Genomic DNA, 15,868 nt, shown 5'->3' with positions numbered 1-15,868 from the left:
CGCACCACGTGTCCGCGCTGCCCTTCGCCGCCGCCGCCGCCGCCCGGGGCTGGCCGGATCCGCTCCCGCAGAGGTTCAGTTTCCCCCTGCCCGGGCGGCTGTAATCTTAAACCGCCGGGAGCCCGGGGCCTATATTTATCGGGAGACGCGTGGCCCCCGGGCCGCGCGCAGCCTCGGCCCCGCGGGAGGTGGAGCCTGCCCTCCCCCCGGCCAGGATCCCCCGCGCTCGCTGCTAGCGTCTCTTGCCGCGCGGCTGTGCATTTCCTCCTTTAATTTCGGACTTCCAAAGCCGGGACCGCCGCACGTTGCAGAGTCGCGGGGCAGGGCCGTGGTGCTCGTGGGGAACGCCTTTGTCTCGAGGGGGTTTTCGTCGTCTTTTTGCGGTCCCGGGCGAGCCGACCCGCCTCTGCCGGTGCCGCGCTGCGCCTGCCACCTGTGAGCCGCGGCGCGGGCGGGCCACGGCCCCGAGAGGAGCCCCCTTTTGTCCTGCAGTGGGTCCCCAGTAAGAAGTCCTCCTGGCGGGGCTCGGGGTGGTGGGGGGCGGGGAGATGAACGCTGCAGCCAGCAGCTACCCCATGGCCTCCCTGTACGTGGGCGACCTGCACTCGGACGTCACCGAGGCCATGCTGTACGAAAAGTTCAGTCCTGCGGGGCCTGTGCTGTCCATCCGGGTCTGCCGCGATATGATCACCCGCCGCTCTCTGGGCTATGCCTACGTCAACTTCCAGCAGCCAGCTGACGGTGAGTACGCGCGGTGCCCGCACATCCTCGTGGGATCCCAGGGGACCCAGGGAGTCATCTAGGTTGGGCCCGATTGCTGGGTAGAGGTGGGAGGGAGGGAGGCTCACGACAGCTTGTAGCCCCGGAAGCCACAGTGGAGAGCCCCGCATGCAGGTGTAGACCGAGCCCGGTGTGGTGTCGTGACGCCACTCCCCTCCCCTCCCCCCTTTTCAGACCAGCTTCTTCCACCACTTGCTAACTGGTCGATGACCTTGGGCTACTGAATGGGAGAGGGGGTGGGGATTGGATCCCCGGGAGGCTGTAAATTTGCACGTTGAAGTAACTGTTACTCCAATGTCTGGCCCTACTCCGATGAGGTGGGGCCTGTGCCAGACCCTACCCTGGTCAGTGGGCACAGACTCTTCAAAGGACTGAACAGTGCCCTGAAAAAGTTTGCAAAGCTACTGCCTGCATCTCCCCTCCCTCCCCCCCACACCACCTTTAACCTGTACTAGAGTCTTCGATTTGGGGCTGCTAGGAGAGGTGGTTGTGTGCAGTGGACTCAGGGGCTGTGTTAATGCTATCAGAACTTTTAGGACCAGGCCAGCTGCCTGCTGTTGGCTACTGGTGTGTAGTTCTCAGCTCTTGGTGAAGCTCTAAGGTGTGGAGAAAGTTACCCAGGTAGCCCAGGCTTAAAGTGTGTCACTTCAATTTACTGGACTGGCGGCAACTATTTGCTTCACCTGTGAATGGTGCTTTTATGCTTGTCAGCCTTTTTACTTCATTTCATCTGAAGAAAGTAGGACTCCTACAAAGAAAGGAACTGCAGAAGGTGGTGTTCAGTCACCTGATTGCAGCCTTCACATGGAGCATGGGTGCCACAAGTGTGAGAGGAGGGGAGCACAGAGGAAAGAAGCCTGTCCGGCTGCGCGAGCCTCTAAATCAAGTGGGGAACAACTGGAGTGGCTGTTACTGGAAGAAACAATCCATTTTGGGACAGGATCTCCAGGTCCCCTATTACTTGGTCTCCAATTTTTGTTCACTGCCCGTACACTGGCCATTTGCAACTGACTAAAGATTGGTTATAGTTCCTGTCAGTCCAGCATGCTCTGAGCTGAGTTCGCTCTGGCCACAGGATCCCAAAAGAAGGTAGAGGTAGCCCAGTGTAGCTTTTTTAGGGGACATTGTGGGGTGCGTTGGATCTTGCCTGTGCCTTCACTCTTCTGAACAAAAGTCACTTGTAGATAGCAGAAGCCATTGGTCAGCTTGTCTGCCAACGCATACCTCTGCAGGACTTCTCCCTGCTATAAATAAGTGCCTAGATTTGTCAGACTAAGCCAACTGGGCCTGTTCAGTGCTGTCTGGAAAAAGACCAGGAACAGGGTTGGAATGGGTTCCTTTACTGCTAATTAGTGAAGTAGCTTGAAGGCCCACGGTGAGTGTCTTCCAGGGCCACCATAGGTAAACTCCTGTACTTGGACTTTTTCTTACTTGGTGGATATTTCCTGTCATCAGCTTTGCCCAGTCTACCCCTTCCCATATACCTCAGGAAAAGTTAATGGAGATGAAAGAGTAAAAATTGTTGGCTGATTATAGACAGTTCAACTTGGGCAGAGTTTTAGGAAACGTTGTTTTTTTCTCCGTTTTTGTGGAACTGGTGATGAGGGTGAGACCCAGGGTCTCAAACATGCTAGGCGCATGCTCTGCCCGTGCCCCTAAGTCCTTGTCCTGTTTTGGAAGCAGCATAGCCTTTCTTGTAGGGGAGGTTCTGGGTGATGTCACTGTAGTAGTGAAGTGATTGTGATGAGATAATCTAAGGAGACGCAGCCATCAGATTGGGGTGTCCTTGTTGCTATTAGTGAAGAGCAGTGTTCCTGATCCTTTATATGGCTCTGCAGTAGGCTCCTGGATGTGGGTAAGAGACATCCCACTGGATGGAGAGCAGGGTCACAGGAGTCTGGGATCATCAAATTCCTAGAATTCACTGAACTCAGATGAAAACTTTGAAAGGCCTGATACCAACAGGTACAGGCCTGACTGCTCTACTGTTGAGCAATGATGAGGTGGGTTTATCTAGTCTTCTTGCCCTGGTGATGCTAAGAACAATTTCTTTAGAAATTGAAGTTGGGCCCAAGTAAAAAACATATTATTTTCTCTTGTTTTGACCAGTCCTCAGGCTTGGGCATTGTCCTGAGCATTTTTGTGCTTAAAGTTGGTATTCTACTACTTGATCCATAGCACCACTTCCTGCTTCTTCTGAGTAGTTTATTGGAGATGAGTCTGATGGATTTTTCTGCCCACATTGGCTTTGAACTGCTATCCTCAGATTATAGGATTATAGGCCTGAGCCACCAGTGCTCAGGGATCATTTTAGTTGTTCCACATGGGTTGATGATAGGCTACAAAAGTGTCTTCTATAAATGGTAAAACTTGGTCAGAGGTGAGGTATTAGAATCATGGTGCTATGAAGGCCATTTACTTTGAAAAAGTGAAGTTATTGGATGGTGGCAGTTACCTACCTGCATTATTTGAATTCTCAAACTCTTCTCTTTCACAGCTGAGCGGGCCTTGGACACCATGAACTTTGATGTGATTAAGGGAAAGCCAATCCGGATCATGTGGTCTCAAAGGGATCCCTCTTTGAGAAAATCTGGTGTGGGAAATGTCTTCATCAAGAACCTGGACAAATCTATAGATAACAAGGCACTTTATGATACTTTTTCCGCTTTTGGAAATATTCTGTCCTGCAAGGTAAACACTGATTAAATGATTTCAGTAGAAAAATTAACTTGAATCTTGAACTAATGAACTGCTTTAGAAATGGAAATGACAGCTTATGGTGGTTTATTTTTTTTTAATGTAAAAAATGAATTCTCAGCAAAAGATTTCTATAGGTGTTGGGTACTTATAATCCCTAGCTACTGAGGGGGCAGAGGTTGAGATCTGAGGGTTGGCGGCTTTAAATCCAGTGTGGGCAGGAAAGTCCATGAGATTATTCTCTCCAGTTAAGTGCCCAAAAAAGTCAGAATTGGCACTGTGGTTCAAATGGTAGAATACTAGGCTTGAGCAAAAAAGCTCAGACAGGGTGGCTCAGTGGTAGAGTGCTTGCCTTGCATGCTCAAGGCCCTGGGTTTGATTCCTCAGCACCATATAAGCAAAAAGAAAAAAGCCGGAAATGGCGCTGTGGCTTTAGTGGTAGAGTGCTAGCCTTGAGCTGAAGAGCTGAGGGACAGTGCCCAGGCCCAGAGTTCAGGCCCCATGACCAGACTCAAAAAAAAAAAAAGCTCAGACAGCCCCCAGACTCTGAGTTGAAACCCTAGGACTTGGGAGGTAGAGTCTTCAGGGCTTTTTCTGCCTGGGCTAGCTACAAACTTACAGGCATTGTCCAGAGTTCTGGGCGTGCAGCTCTTAATGCATAGCTACTATGGAAGTTTTACAAAGTGTTCCACATAGCTACTATGTCTGACACCAACTAGATTAAAATCCCTGTGGGAGTTGGAAAATGGTTTATCTTTCTATAGCTCTAGGTTTTGTTCAGATCTCTTAAATGTACTAAGAAAACATTAGGAATAGTAGCAGCCTGGTGGCAACCACTGTTTGTAAGAAAAGATACCTGCCAGGTGTCTGATGTTGTATATCTACTATTAGATAGCAGCTGGAGCAGTTAGTGGGCTGCCTTGGGCCACAAAGGTGCATCTCTGGAGCTGGCCAGTGATGTTGAAGCATGCTCTATCCTTTGGCAGGTGGTGTGTGATGAGAACGGCTCTAAGGGTTATGCCTTTGTCCACTTCGAGACCCAAGAGGCTGCTGACAAGGCCATCGAGAAGATGAATGGCATGCTCCTCAATGACCGCAAAGTGTGAGTGTCCCAGTCCGGAGCAACAACGATCGCATGAGCCAGCAGTGGCCCCACCTCGGTATTAACTGGCACAGACAAGGCGGCTACTGGTTTCTCGGCCCAAGTGTGGCCTGTTCCTACCTCTCCACTCCAGGGCTGGTGAGTCTCCCTGCCTGAGCCATGGCAGCCCTTTTGACTCGCCAAGGTGGGCTCCCTGCCCGAGCCATGGCCTGCCTGCTGCCTCTCCCTTTTAAAGGCATTTGTCTGTGGGTTTTGTGAGCACCAGCAACTAGGGCTGGCTGGAAGACAGCTCTAAGCCTACTCTGAGCAGGGGTCTTGGCCAGTGGCAGAGTGGAGAGGGCCCTGTGCTGACCAGGAGCTGTATACTAGCTAAATGACCTTGGCTTTCATTGGACTCTGGTCTCTCCATGAGTCTTTGCTAATTGTTGATGCCAAATTGTCCCTCTAGTTCTCCAGCCTCTAACGCAGGGCTCTGACCAATTCACGGCTGGCTCCCCAGTAATAATTTGGTTAAGACGAAAAACCCATTCTTTCCAGAGATACTTCTTAACATCCTGTTGCTTTGTTGTGGTTGCTCCTGTGGAATGGAGAGAAGGGACAGCAGAGCCATGTGGGGAGAAGGAGGGACCACATGCCTTGGCTGTCACAATCAAGTTATTTCTGTCCTTTGTGGCATTGAATAAACCAGAGGGTGGGTTGTGTTTCTGATGTCTGTGCCCAGCAGTGAGTTCTACAGGTATCACTAGAAAAAAAAAAAGAAAATCCAAGTGCATATTTTCTCATATACAGTGTGAACACCTTTTTTTTTTTTCTTTAAGCGATGTCTAGTAATCTCACTCCTAGGACTAACCGCTGTTAACAGTTTGGTTTATATCCTTCCAGACCTTTTTCTTTGCATTTATATAGATGCACAGAAATGAACGTTTTAAAAATCTGGTCGTCAGGTTTCTTCACGAAGGCAGTTGTGATGTGGTAGGAGCAGCCCTGGTCTGAGCCAGGAGCCCTGGGGCTGGTCCTTCCTTCCAGGGTAGTCCTGCCTCTTTTCTTTCTGCTGGGAACGGGACATCTCTGAGCTTGCTCTCTTGCTGGTGGATGGGGACCTCGTGTTTTAACCTCTCCTGTGAGCCTTTAACTGCATTCCTTTGGGCCCTTAGAAGACTTTTTGTTCCCTGAAGTGATTGCTGCTCACTGTTTTTCTTACAGGTTTGTAGGGAGATTCAAGTCTCGCAAAGAGCGTGAAGCTGAACTTGGAGCCAAAGCCAAGGAATTCACGAATGTTTATATAAAAAACTTTGGGGAGGAGGTGGATGATGAGAATCTGAAAGAGCTATTTAGCCAGTTTGGTAAGTTGGGGTCCATGCTCACATTGTCCATCTGGGTTCAGCTAGAGACTTGCTTCAACAAGATTCCTAGAGAGAGGTCTTTTCCTTGCCATGATAGAGGGGTGACCTTCATGTCCTTTGCTAATAGGTAAGACTCTCAGTGTCAAGGTGATGAGAGATCCCAGCGGGAAATCCAAAGGCTTCGGCTTTGTGAGTTACGAAAAACACGAGGATGCCAATAAGGTGAGTACAACAGCGTGGGGACATACAGGAGGTGGTTGCAGAGAGTGGGCAGAGCTGGAGTGGTACACACTTCCTGTACTGTCTGCAGTTGTCTTTCTTAGGGGCTTCCACAGCTAGTGGATCATTTAGCTGTTTTCAAGCAAATGCACTAGGCAGTCACCTCAGCTGTTGAAAGACCTAGGGCAGGTGTTTGCTCCCTTGCATAGGTGAGGGCGCTGAAACCTAGAGAGCAGTAAGGTTAACTTACTACCAGAAAAACAAATGCTTGAAAGAGTTGTGGATTTGTTTAGCAGACTTCAGAGATGGCATTTTTCTTTTTTTTTTTTTTTGGGGTCCGGTCGTGGGCCTGAACTCTGGGCCTGGGCGCTGTCTCTCAGCTCTTCAGCTCAAGGCTAGCGCTCTACCACTTGAGCCACAGCGCCACTTCCGGCTTTTTTCTGTTTGCTTATGTGGTGCTGAGGAATCGAACCCAGGGCCTTGAGCATGCAAGGCAAGCGCTCTACCACTGAGCCACCTTCCTAGCCCCCAGAGATGGCATTTTTCTCAGAACAAATAGTTGGATTTAACAAGGTCTGTCTCCCCAATGTGGCTTAACGACATGGATTTCTTCTCTAGGCCGTGGAAGAAATGAATGGAAAAGAAATCAGTGGGAAAGCTATATTTGTAGGCCGTGCACAGAAGAAAGTAGAACGACAGGCTGAGCTAAAGCGGAAATTTGAACAGCTGAAACAGGAGAGAATAAGCCGGTACCAGGTGAGGTGGGCTTGGGTCAGCGTACCACGCAAGGGAATGAACAGATCACATTTAAGCGACAAAGGCTTTGTCTTAGGGGACTTAGCAACTGTCTTAATTTTCCCACTGAGGATAACATTGAAAGGGATATATACCATCCAGATATGCTGCAAAATTACCGAACCAGGGACAAGATTTGGGCTCTCCACTTACTGTTCTTTTTTCTGTGTTTTTCTGTGTTTTTTCTTGATATTACTTTATGGGAGTGATGTCCTGTAGCATTCATTTCTAAATATGCTCAGATTCCTCTGGGAACTTAATACACAGATTGCTGGGTCAGTCCCAGAGGTTCTTGCCTGATTGGTTTAGTTGGGAACCTGCCCAAGAATTTTCTTTCTTTGGAAGTCTCAGGCCCAGGCTGAGGCTGAATTGATGGTCTTCCTCAGTCTCCTGAGTGTTGGGATTGCCGGCATGTACCTCCGTACCTGGCAGGAATTGCGTTTCTAACAAGTCACAAGGATGTGGCTGCTGTTGCTGCTGGTCTGAGGACCACATTTGGGGATTCGTAGTCTTGGAGAGTAATCTATGTGGAGGCGTGTTACTAATAGTGGGATTGCTCTTTCAGGGTGTGAATCTTTACATTAAGAACTTGGATGATACCATTGATGATGAGAAATTAAGGAAAGAATTTTCTCCTTTTGGCTCAATCACCAGTGCTAAGGTATTTTGCTGTGTATGTGATGTTAGCATTAAAAGCAAAATATCCTCTTCTAGGTTTATTGGCATTTATTCTATCTAAATTAGGTCGATAGTGCTGAGAATAGTTGAGTATTCCAACAGATTGTCTTGTGCTGTCATCCCACTATGGAGTGTGGAATCTGACCCAGGGACTCCCTGTAGCTCCAAAGCACCCACATCTTTCCCATGCCCGCTGCTTGGTGCTGGAATGGGGACAGCGGGTGCTACACTACAAGCAGAGGATATCCAGACAGGTTGTTTTCCATGTGTCTTGGGGCCTGTCTCTACAACTCTGCCACATTTCTTCCTGACTGTGAAAGTGTTTGGAAAATTTAGGGCTAGAATTGAGACCTATGGAAAAAATGAAGCAGAAAGTTTGGTTTTCCATAGTTTGCGATGTGTATTTATTGTTTGCTTGTTCTCACAAGTCCTTTGGGTGATAAGAATGAGGGTGGCGGTGCTGGTGACCTTGGTCCTGCCATATCACCTCTTTGGGGTAAGGTGATCTCTGGCTAAGTTTGCCCAGTTTTTCTTGCTGTTACCTCTGACTGAACAAATAACCATCCTCTCTTCCTGAGTTATCTGCTTGCATTTGCTATTTCAAAAGCTTTATCCTAACCTTGCTAAGAGCTTGGACCAGATGAGTTCTATAAATAAGTTGTTAAACAACTACATTTTTCAACAATCCTGTCGATCTCTTGAGGAAGACTGGGGGTGTGATTCAAGTGACCCCTAGCAAGCAAGAGGCTCCTGAGCTTAAACTCTCAATATTAAAAAAAATTTTAAATGCCTTATGGATGCCCAGAATTAGCTGTGCCTTTAGGTATCAGGAAGCATCTTTGGCTTCTGGGTTTTACCACTGGTCACATAGTTTTGAAGGATATTAGTGCCTCTTGAAGACTTGAAATAGGAAATGCCCAGGTCCAGGTATGTTAGAAGTTGTGACTATTAGTAGTCATTGTTGAACCCGTGACCAAACTTGGTAACTTGTGCCCAAAAATCAGGTTTCTTGGTTTATCTAGGCAGCTGCTCCTCGTCTGCTGCACTTTTTCTGAGGTTAGTGGTCTCATGTTGTAGGTGATGCTAGAGGATGGAAGGAGCAAAGGATTCGGCTTCGTCTGCTTCTCTTCCCCTGAAGAAGCAACCAAAGCAGTCACTGAGATGAATGGACGCATTGTTGGCTCCAAGCCTCTGTATGTTGCCCTGGCCCAGAGGAAGGAAGAAAGAAAGGCTCACCTGACAAACCAGTATATGCAGCGGGTGGCCGGGATGAGAGCACTCCCTGCCAATGCCATCTTGAATCAGTTCCAGCCTGCAGCTGGTGGCTATTTTGTGCCAGCAGTTCCACAGGTGGGTCTGCCACATGACCAAGACATGCCATGACAGCTGCTCCGATTTGCTGTGGTAGTTGGAGAAAGGGAATTTTAGATTCTGATATTTAAAAAAAAAAAAAAAACTAGCACAAGAGGCCTTCCAAATAAAATGATGAAGCTGGGAATCTGTAATCATGGCTACTAGGGAGGCTGAGATCTGAGGATTGAGATTCAAGGCCAGACATTGGGGCAGGAAAGTATCAGACTTCAAAGGGCTAGAGGTGGGGCTGTGGCTAGAACAATAGCTTTGGACAAAAAAGTTCAGGGACAGGGGCTGTGGAAGGTGGCTCAGTGGTAGAGCACTTGCCTTGCATGCCTGAGGCCTGGGTTCGATTCCTTAGCACCACATAAGCAAAAAGAAAAAAGCCAGAAGAGGCGCTATGGCTCAAGTGGTAGAGCGCTAGCCTTGAGCTGAAGAGCTGAGGGACAGCGCCCAGGCCCAGAGTTCAGGCCCCACGACTAGACCCCCCACCCCAAAAAAAAATAAAGTTCAGGGACAATGCCCAGGCCCTGAGTTCAAGCCCCAGGACCAACACCCACACACACAAAAGGAATTAATTAGCCTGCAGCCTAGTAGTTAGGTCAGATTTGAAGGCATGGGTTTCAGTCCTTACAATAAAGAGACTTGGGTATTTTTCCATCCAGGCTCAGGGAAGACCTCCATATTACACCCCTAACCAGTTAGCACAAATGAGGCCTAACCCACGCTGGCAGCAAGGCGGGAGACCTCAAGGTAGGTAGTAGAGAGCCCAATTCTACCTACTTTGCCTACATGTCCCCTAAGAGGTCACCTAGCTCCTCTTTATTTATCATTCTTTGTCTCTTCACCAGGCTTCCAAGGAATGCCAAGTGCCATTCGTCAGTCTGGGCCTCGTCCAACTCTTCGCCATCTGGCTCCAACTGGTAATGCTCCGGCCTCTCGTGGCCTCCCTACTACCACTCAGAGAGTCGGTGAGCAAACTGGCCTGTAGGAGTGGGGAGGAGGGAGTCAGGATGACTAGCTCTGCCCTCTCTGGGTCAGTTTGTGGGGCTCATTTGAGTCCTGGTTCTGTCCTGTGTATTTAGGGTAGGTATCTGTGCTTAGGAGCAGAGAGCCAGTGTGTCTAGATGTGTTGATCAATGTTCTTTGCTCATTGATGACTTGTAAAGGTTGCTTACTGGATGATTGCAGAGATAGCTTGTTCTTTCAGGTGGGATAGGGTACAAGAACGCTGACTTCCGAGTGTGTATGTATTCCAAAATGTGGAGTTGTGTGTTGTCCTTTGGCTTGAAAGTAGCAGTAGTGACCCCTGTGTGACATGACTGCGAACACACATTGGACTTTTCTCCTTCCGTGGGACGTGGCCAGTTGGACATCTGCTGCCAACACTGATGTGCATTTGCTGGTCTGTTGTAGGGTCTGAGTGCCCGGACCGCTTGGCTATGGACTTTGGTGGGGCTGGTGCCGCCCAGCAAGGGCTGACTGACAGCTGCCAGTCTGGAGGTGGTATTGGGTGCTCACAGAAGGGGGAAAGATGGGATTTGATGGGTCTGTGCTCAGACTGATGGGCTTTAATTGTACTTGTTCTTTCTGTAAGGTGTTCCCACAGCTGTGCCCAACCTCGCACCTCGTGCTGCAGTTGCTGCTGCTGCTCCTCGGGCTGTGGCACCCTACAAGTATGCCTCCAGTGTCCGCAGCCCCCACCCTGCCATACAGCCTCTGCAGGTGAGACCCACCATACTGTGTGTCCCTATTCCTACTTGGTTTAAAAGATGCTTTTCTGGACTGGGAAGGTGGCTTAATGGTAGAGTACGTGCCTTGCATGCATGCGGCCCTGGGTTCAATTCCTAAGCACCACATAAGAGTCCATGAGACTAATGTCCAATAAACCACCAGAAAACCAGAAGTGGTGCTATGGCTCAAGTGGTAGAGTACTAGCCTTGAGCTGAAGAGTTGAGGGACAGTGTCTAGGCCCAGAGTTCCAGGCCCCAGGACGGACCCTCCCCTCAAAAAAGGGGGGCTGTTTTCCGATGCCCCCAACTGGTACTACATACTTGCTCTGTAGGTGCTTGTGTTTTGTGGGTGGTCTGGTCACAGTTTACTCAGATCTTCTCCCCAAGAGGCAGTGAGCGATTCCTCCTCTCCTTTTGTGATACACATGTCACTCAGTTGGAGCCTTCAGGTCGCTGTCACATCCAGTAGTCTACTTGAGCCTTTGCTTCTCTTCAAGAGGGGTTGGAACCAAGGTCAATAAGAGGTGAAAGGCATGTAAGCCAGGATAGATTCCCAGCTTTGTGGCCAGTGGTGTCCCAGTGAGCCACCTGGTAGAGTCTCACAGACTTAAAGCCCTGGTTAGCTTTGAACTACGATCCTCAGATCTCAGCCTCCTGAGCAATAGCTAGGATTATATTATAGACAAGAGCCACCAGTATTGGCTGTACTTTTTAACACCATAAATCAATTATTTGGTATGACAGAAATATCTACATCTCTCTGGTAAACATACAGCTGATAGGGCTGGGAAGGTGGCTCAGTGGTAGAGCGCTTGCCTTGCATGCATGAGGCCCTGGGTTCGATTCCTCAGCACCACATAAGAAAAAGAAAAAAGCCGGAAGTGGCGCTGTGGCTCAAGTGGTAGAGCGCTAGCCTTGAGCTGAAGAGCTGAGGGACAGCGCCCAGGCCCAGAGTTCAGGCCCCACGACCAGACCTCCCCCCCCAAAAAAAATACAGCTGATAAGGGGTCAATTATGTTTTGCTATTCACTGATTCAGACTGACCCAAATTTGTATGGGAATAGACCCTAATGGGAGTTGTTTCAGGAAAAGGCTATGGCGTGATACACAACATAAGTTCTTGGTAATTCAAGTGAAATGTCAGCATGCTTTTCACTTTCTCTTTCTGATAATAAACCCTTTATTTGTAAATTGTTGTGTTTTTATGTCCAAGCCCTTCTGTTCCTCACCTGAGCCCCACTCTTACTCCCAACAGAAGTGGTCCTTTGAAAACAAGTGTACATAGGTATGTGTACAGGTGTGGTCAAGCATCCTGTTCCTGGTGCTGACTGGCTTGCTTTTCTGTTTCCAGGCACCCCAGCCTGCAGTCCATGTACAGGGGCAAGAGCCTCTAACAGCCTCCATGCTGGCTGCAGCACCCCCCCAAGAACAGAAACAGATGCTGGGTAAGTGTCCCACCTGCTTCCAGGAGAGGGCCAACCTGGACCAATCTATTCAGTGGAGTTTGGTGTGTATGGATGTGTGTTTGTGTGTAGTCTGTGGGTAAGGTGTGGCTTGAACTCAGGGGCTGGCCACTGTCCTTTAGCTTTTCTGTTCAAGGCTAGCACTCTGCCACTTTAAGCCACAGATTTCAACTTCTTGTATACTTAGGATTACAGGCATGTGCCACCAGCGCCCAGCTTCCATTTCATGTGGGGTTTTTTTGCTTTGCCCAACAGGAGAACGTTTGTTTCCCCTTATCCAAACAATGCATTCAAATCTGGCTGGAAAGATCACAGGGATGCTGCTGGAGATCGACAACTCTGAGCTGCTGCACATGCTGGAGTCCCCGGAGTCCCTCCGCTCCAAGGTATGCTGCTACTCACAACTGTGAGTGGCTTCTGTTCTCAGCGAGGGAAGAATGAGGGAATATTGGACACAAGTGGGGCCAAGGGTCTCTCCAAGTCATTGACTACCTGGACATTTCTCTCACAGGTAGATGAAGCTGTAGCAGTTCTACAGGCTCATCATGCCAAGAAAGAAGCTGCCCAGAAGGTGGGCGCTGTTGCTGCTGCTACCTCTTAGACAAGGAAAAACGTATGTTTAGCTATTTTATTTATTTTTATTTACTTTTTTTGGGGCCTGAACTCTGGGCCTGGGCACTGTCCGTCCCTCAGCTTTAGGCTAGTGCTCTACCACTTGAGCCACAGCGCCACTTCTGGCTTTTTTTTCTTTTTGCTTATGTGGTGCTGTGGAATCGAACCTCATGCATGCAAGGCAAGCGCTCTACCAATGAGCCACCTTCCCAGCCCCAATGTTTAGCTATTTTATTTTCTACTTTTTATTTTTGGTCATGGGGCTTGAACTTGGCCTGGGCACTGTCTCTAAGCTCTTCAAAAAATCAAAGCTTTTGCTCTACCACTTGAGCCACAATGCCACTTCGTTTTCTGGTGGTTTTATTGGAGGTGAGAATCTCAACTGACTTTCCTGCCCAGGCTGGCTTTGAACCACAATCCTCAGATTTTGGCCTCCTGAGTAATTAGGATTATAAGCATGAGATAAGTTCTACTCTGCAGCCCAGGCTGCATACTCCTCTCCATACTCAGACTCTCCATACTCCTGTCTCAACCTTGATTATGAGGAGAGTGCCACCATACCCACTCACTGCTTCCTGACCCCAACCTGGGGCTTGAACTCTGGGTCTGGGTGCTGTCCCTGAGCTTCTTTGCTGAAGAGCTCTGTCACTTTAGGCCACAGCATCATTTCTGGTTTTCTGGTAGGTTAGGTTAATTGGAGATGAGAGTCTGAACTGACTTTGCTGCCTGGGCTAACTTAGAAACCACAGTCCTCAGATCACAGCCTCCTGGATAACTAGGATTATAGGCAAGACCACCAGTACATTTTGCCATTTGACCTGAGTCTCTATCACCTGTCAATTGTGAAGAATTACAATGGAGAGCCCATTGCTGATGGCTAGTGGCAGGAAAGTCCCTGAGAACCTTATATTCAATTTAACTAGCAAAAAAGCCAGAAGTGAAGCCGTGGCCCAAGTGATAAAAGAACACCAGCTTTAAATGCAAAAGCTAAGGAGCAGCATTGAGTTTAAGCCCCAGTACTGCCCAGAAGGTGGGCGCTATTATTGCTGCTTTCTCTTAGCCTGAGATTGGTAGGGTGGTATAATACTTGTAAAACGAGATAGACCTGGCTATCATGATCTAGTAAGAGAAGAGAAATGCCTGAATTGCAAGTATGGAGTGTGTTCTAGGTGACTTGTGAAGGTTATGGACTCTGCCTGCAGGGGCTTAGGTGAGTGAAATTTCACTGGCATTAGGTAGTAGGTGCTTCCAGGGAAACCATACAGGGATAAAGGGGAAAGAGGATGTAAGGACAGTGCTGGTGTATTGGTAGAGGTCAGCTTGGTGATGCCCAGGTTATCAAAAGGTCCAAGGAGTCTTAGGCCAGAGATGGTATGTGCAAAGGACAGTGCTGAAATGTACAGTCTAGGATGTCAGTTGTGTTTTATCAGGGAGCTCAGTGAATATATAGAATTCTTTTATGTATTTAATAGTGTTGGTGCTTATCTTTTCAGGAGTCAAAAGCCAAATAACCCCTCATGGAATTCAGCTTGAGGTTTGAAGATTCCTAGCTTGTCCTATGGACCTCAACACCAAGAATCACAGTTGCAAATGTCATAGGTCATTTTGTATCAAAAGGTCAATTATGATGCACCTAGAATTTTTCAATTATAAGAATATATTCTCTGGGTTCTGTGGCCCAGTGTTAACTTTTTTTTCTATTGTGGGTTTTGGTTTTTTTCCCTCCAGAAATTGGTTTTATTTGACGTAACCAAGTCTTAAGTTTCTCAATAAAGGAAAAAAAAACCATGAAATTGCCTGTGTCTTATCCATGTAGTCTACTATTCTACTTTTAAGAATTCTTGTGTAAAAAGGTATGCATAGCAGTTACGTATGATCAGTTAAAACAGTGCCTGTTGTGTTAAAAGTATTCAAATCTGGTATTCCCAGCAGACCTTGAGTCTGGCTGGCTTATAAAAATCTAAGCTTCACTTTTATTTGGAATAATAGTTATAAACACCTACTTTTTGAGAATTTTTTTTCTCTGGACAATATCCTACTCTGTAAAATATTCTAATTTTAGACTTAGTTTACAAGACACTGTTCGTTTTTCTGATACAGCTGTGTTGTGTAGACAGTAGTGACCATTTGTTTCTTATTCCTGAGAATCTCTGAATGTGCTGCCCATATAATCCAAGCGAAATTTACCTTAAACTCTAAAGTTTCATTTCATTATATAGAATATGATTTAGCCCCTCAACATGTTCATAACTGTTAATAAAACTGCTTGTTAATTTTAATGAAAAAAAATCTAAGCTTCAATAGTTAACACCTCAAGGACATTGGTTAAGGCCTGCTGGCTGATTGGCTCCACTCACCCCCCCGCCTCCTCATACATGCTCTTCCTTGGGCCATGTTGGGGTTTGTCCTGGCCCCTCATATCAGCTTAAGTCCATTTTGCAACCAGGGTTTCCTCCAGGCATGGGAAAATGCTCAGGAGGCAGATCTGTAGATCTGTTGCAACATGGAACAAACTGGCCAATGTCAGCTAGCCTTGGCAGAGCCTATCCTTCCAGCATGCTCGTCCTCCCTGTCCTCTGGCCAGGTTCCCCTTAAGGCCCTACTTTTGGTATTTTCCCCATCTTGACAGGTTCCTTTTCAGCTAAGGGCTAGGTTTTTTTTTTTTTTTAATCGGTCTTGGGGCCTGAACTCTGGGCCTGGGCGCTGTCCCTCAGCTCCTCAGCTCAAGGCTAGCACTTTACCACTTGAGCCACAGCGCCACTTCCGGCTTTTCTCTTTGCTTATGTGGTGCTGAGGAATCAAACCCAGGGCCTCATGCATGTGAGGCAAGCACTCTACCAGAGCCAACTTCCCAGCCCAGGGCTAGACTCTTTAACTGCTCTAAAATTCCCCAAAGTAGATGGTCTCTTTCCTGGCAGACATTTCTTAAGGGGTTGTACATTTGGTTGACAGCAGCCCCTCAAAATAAAGTGCTGGTGGATATATCTGAGACCTCAAGGGTCTGAGAGGCCTGAGACAGCCTTGCCCAAAACATGGGGAGCATGATGGTTGCCTGGCAGGTAGGGAAGTATAGGATCTTTTTTTTTTTTTTGT

The 15,868-nt window shown here is 47.9% G+C and overlaps 1 protein-coding gene across 2 annotated transcripts; it reads left to right on the top strand.

The window, feature by feature from the left end:
- Nucleotides 1-194: 194 nt before the first annotated feature.
- On the top strand, nt 195-14,568 carry Pabpc4 (poly(A) binding protein, cytoplasmic 4 (inducible form)). Of its 2 annotated transcripts, none has more exons than XM_013016928.1 (16): nt 195-741; nt 3,278-3,471; nt 4,464-4,579; nt 5,783-5,922; nt 6,050-6,144; nt 6,760-6,897; nt 7,502-7,597; nt 8,692-8,964; nt 9,633-9,720; nt 9,819-9,938; nt 10,384-10,470; nt 10,565-10,692; nt 12,052-12,145; nt 12,419-12,549; nt 12,675-12,776; nt 14,269-14,568. In XM_013016928.1, exons 1-15 carry the CDS (start codon nt 549-551, stop codon nt 12,762-12,764), a joined length of 1,983 nt encoding a protein of 660 aa, XP_012872382.1. In that variant the 5' UTR covers nt 195-548; the 3' UTR covers nt 12,765-12,776; nt 14,269-14,568. The 2 variants fall into 2 exon arrangements, with proteins under 2 accessions (XP_012872382.1, XP_012872383.1); XM_013016929.1 differs by having other exon boundaries at nt 196-741; nt 9,819-9,890.
- The last annotated feature ends 1,300 nt before the right edge of the window (nt 14,569-15,868 follow it).

This window comes from Dipodomys ordii, unplaced genomic scaffold, assembly GCF_000151885.1.
Source record: "Dipodomys ordii isolate 6190 unplaced genomic scaffold, Dord_2.0 Scaffold33, whole genome shotgun sequence".
NCBI classification, from domain to species: domain Eukaryota; kingdom Metazoa; phylum Chordata; class Mammalia; order Rodentia; family Heteromyidae; genus Dipodomys; species Dipodomys ordii.
Note: the sequence above shows the minus strand (reverse complement) of the source record. Positions and strands in the feature narration are given on the sequence as shown.

What these genes read in the sequence shown, in the direction of transcription:
- Pabpc4 (XM_013016928.1), top strand. Translation starts at nt 549, where the DNA reads ATGAACGCTGCAGCCAGCAGCTACCCCATGGCCTCCCTGTACGTGGGC. An exon ending in TTGTGCCAGCAGTTCCACAG is followed by an intron (nt 8,965 to 9,632) that starts GTGGGTCTGCCA and finishes TTTTCCATCCAG; the next exon opens with GCTCAGGGAAGACCTCCATA. An exon ending in AGAACAGAAACAGATGCTGG is followed by an intron (nt 12,146 to 12,418) that starts GTAAGTGTCCCA and finishes TTTGCCCAACAG; the next exon opens with GAGAACGTTTGTTTCCCCTT.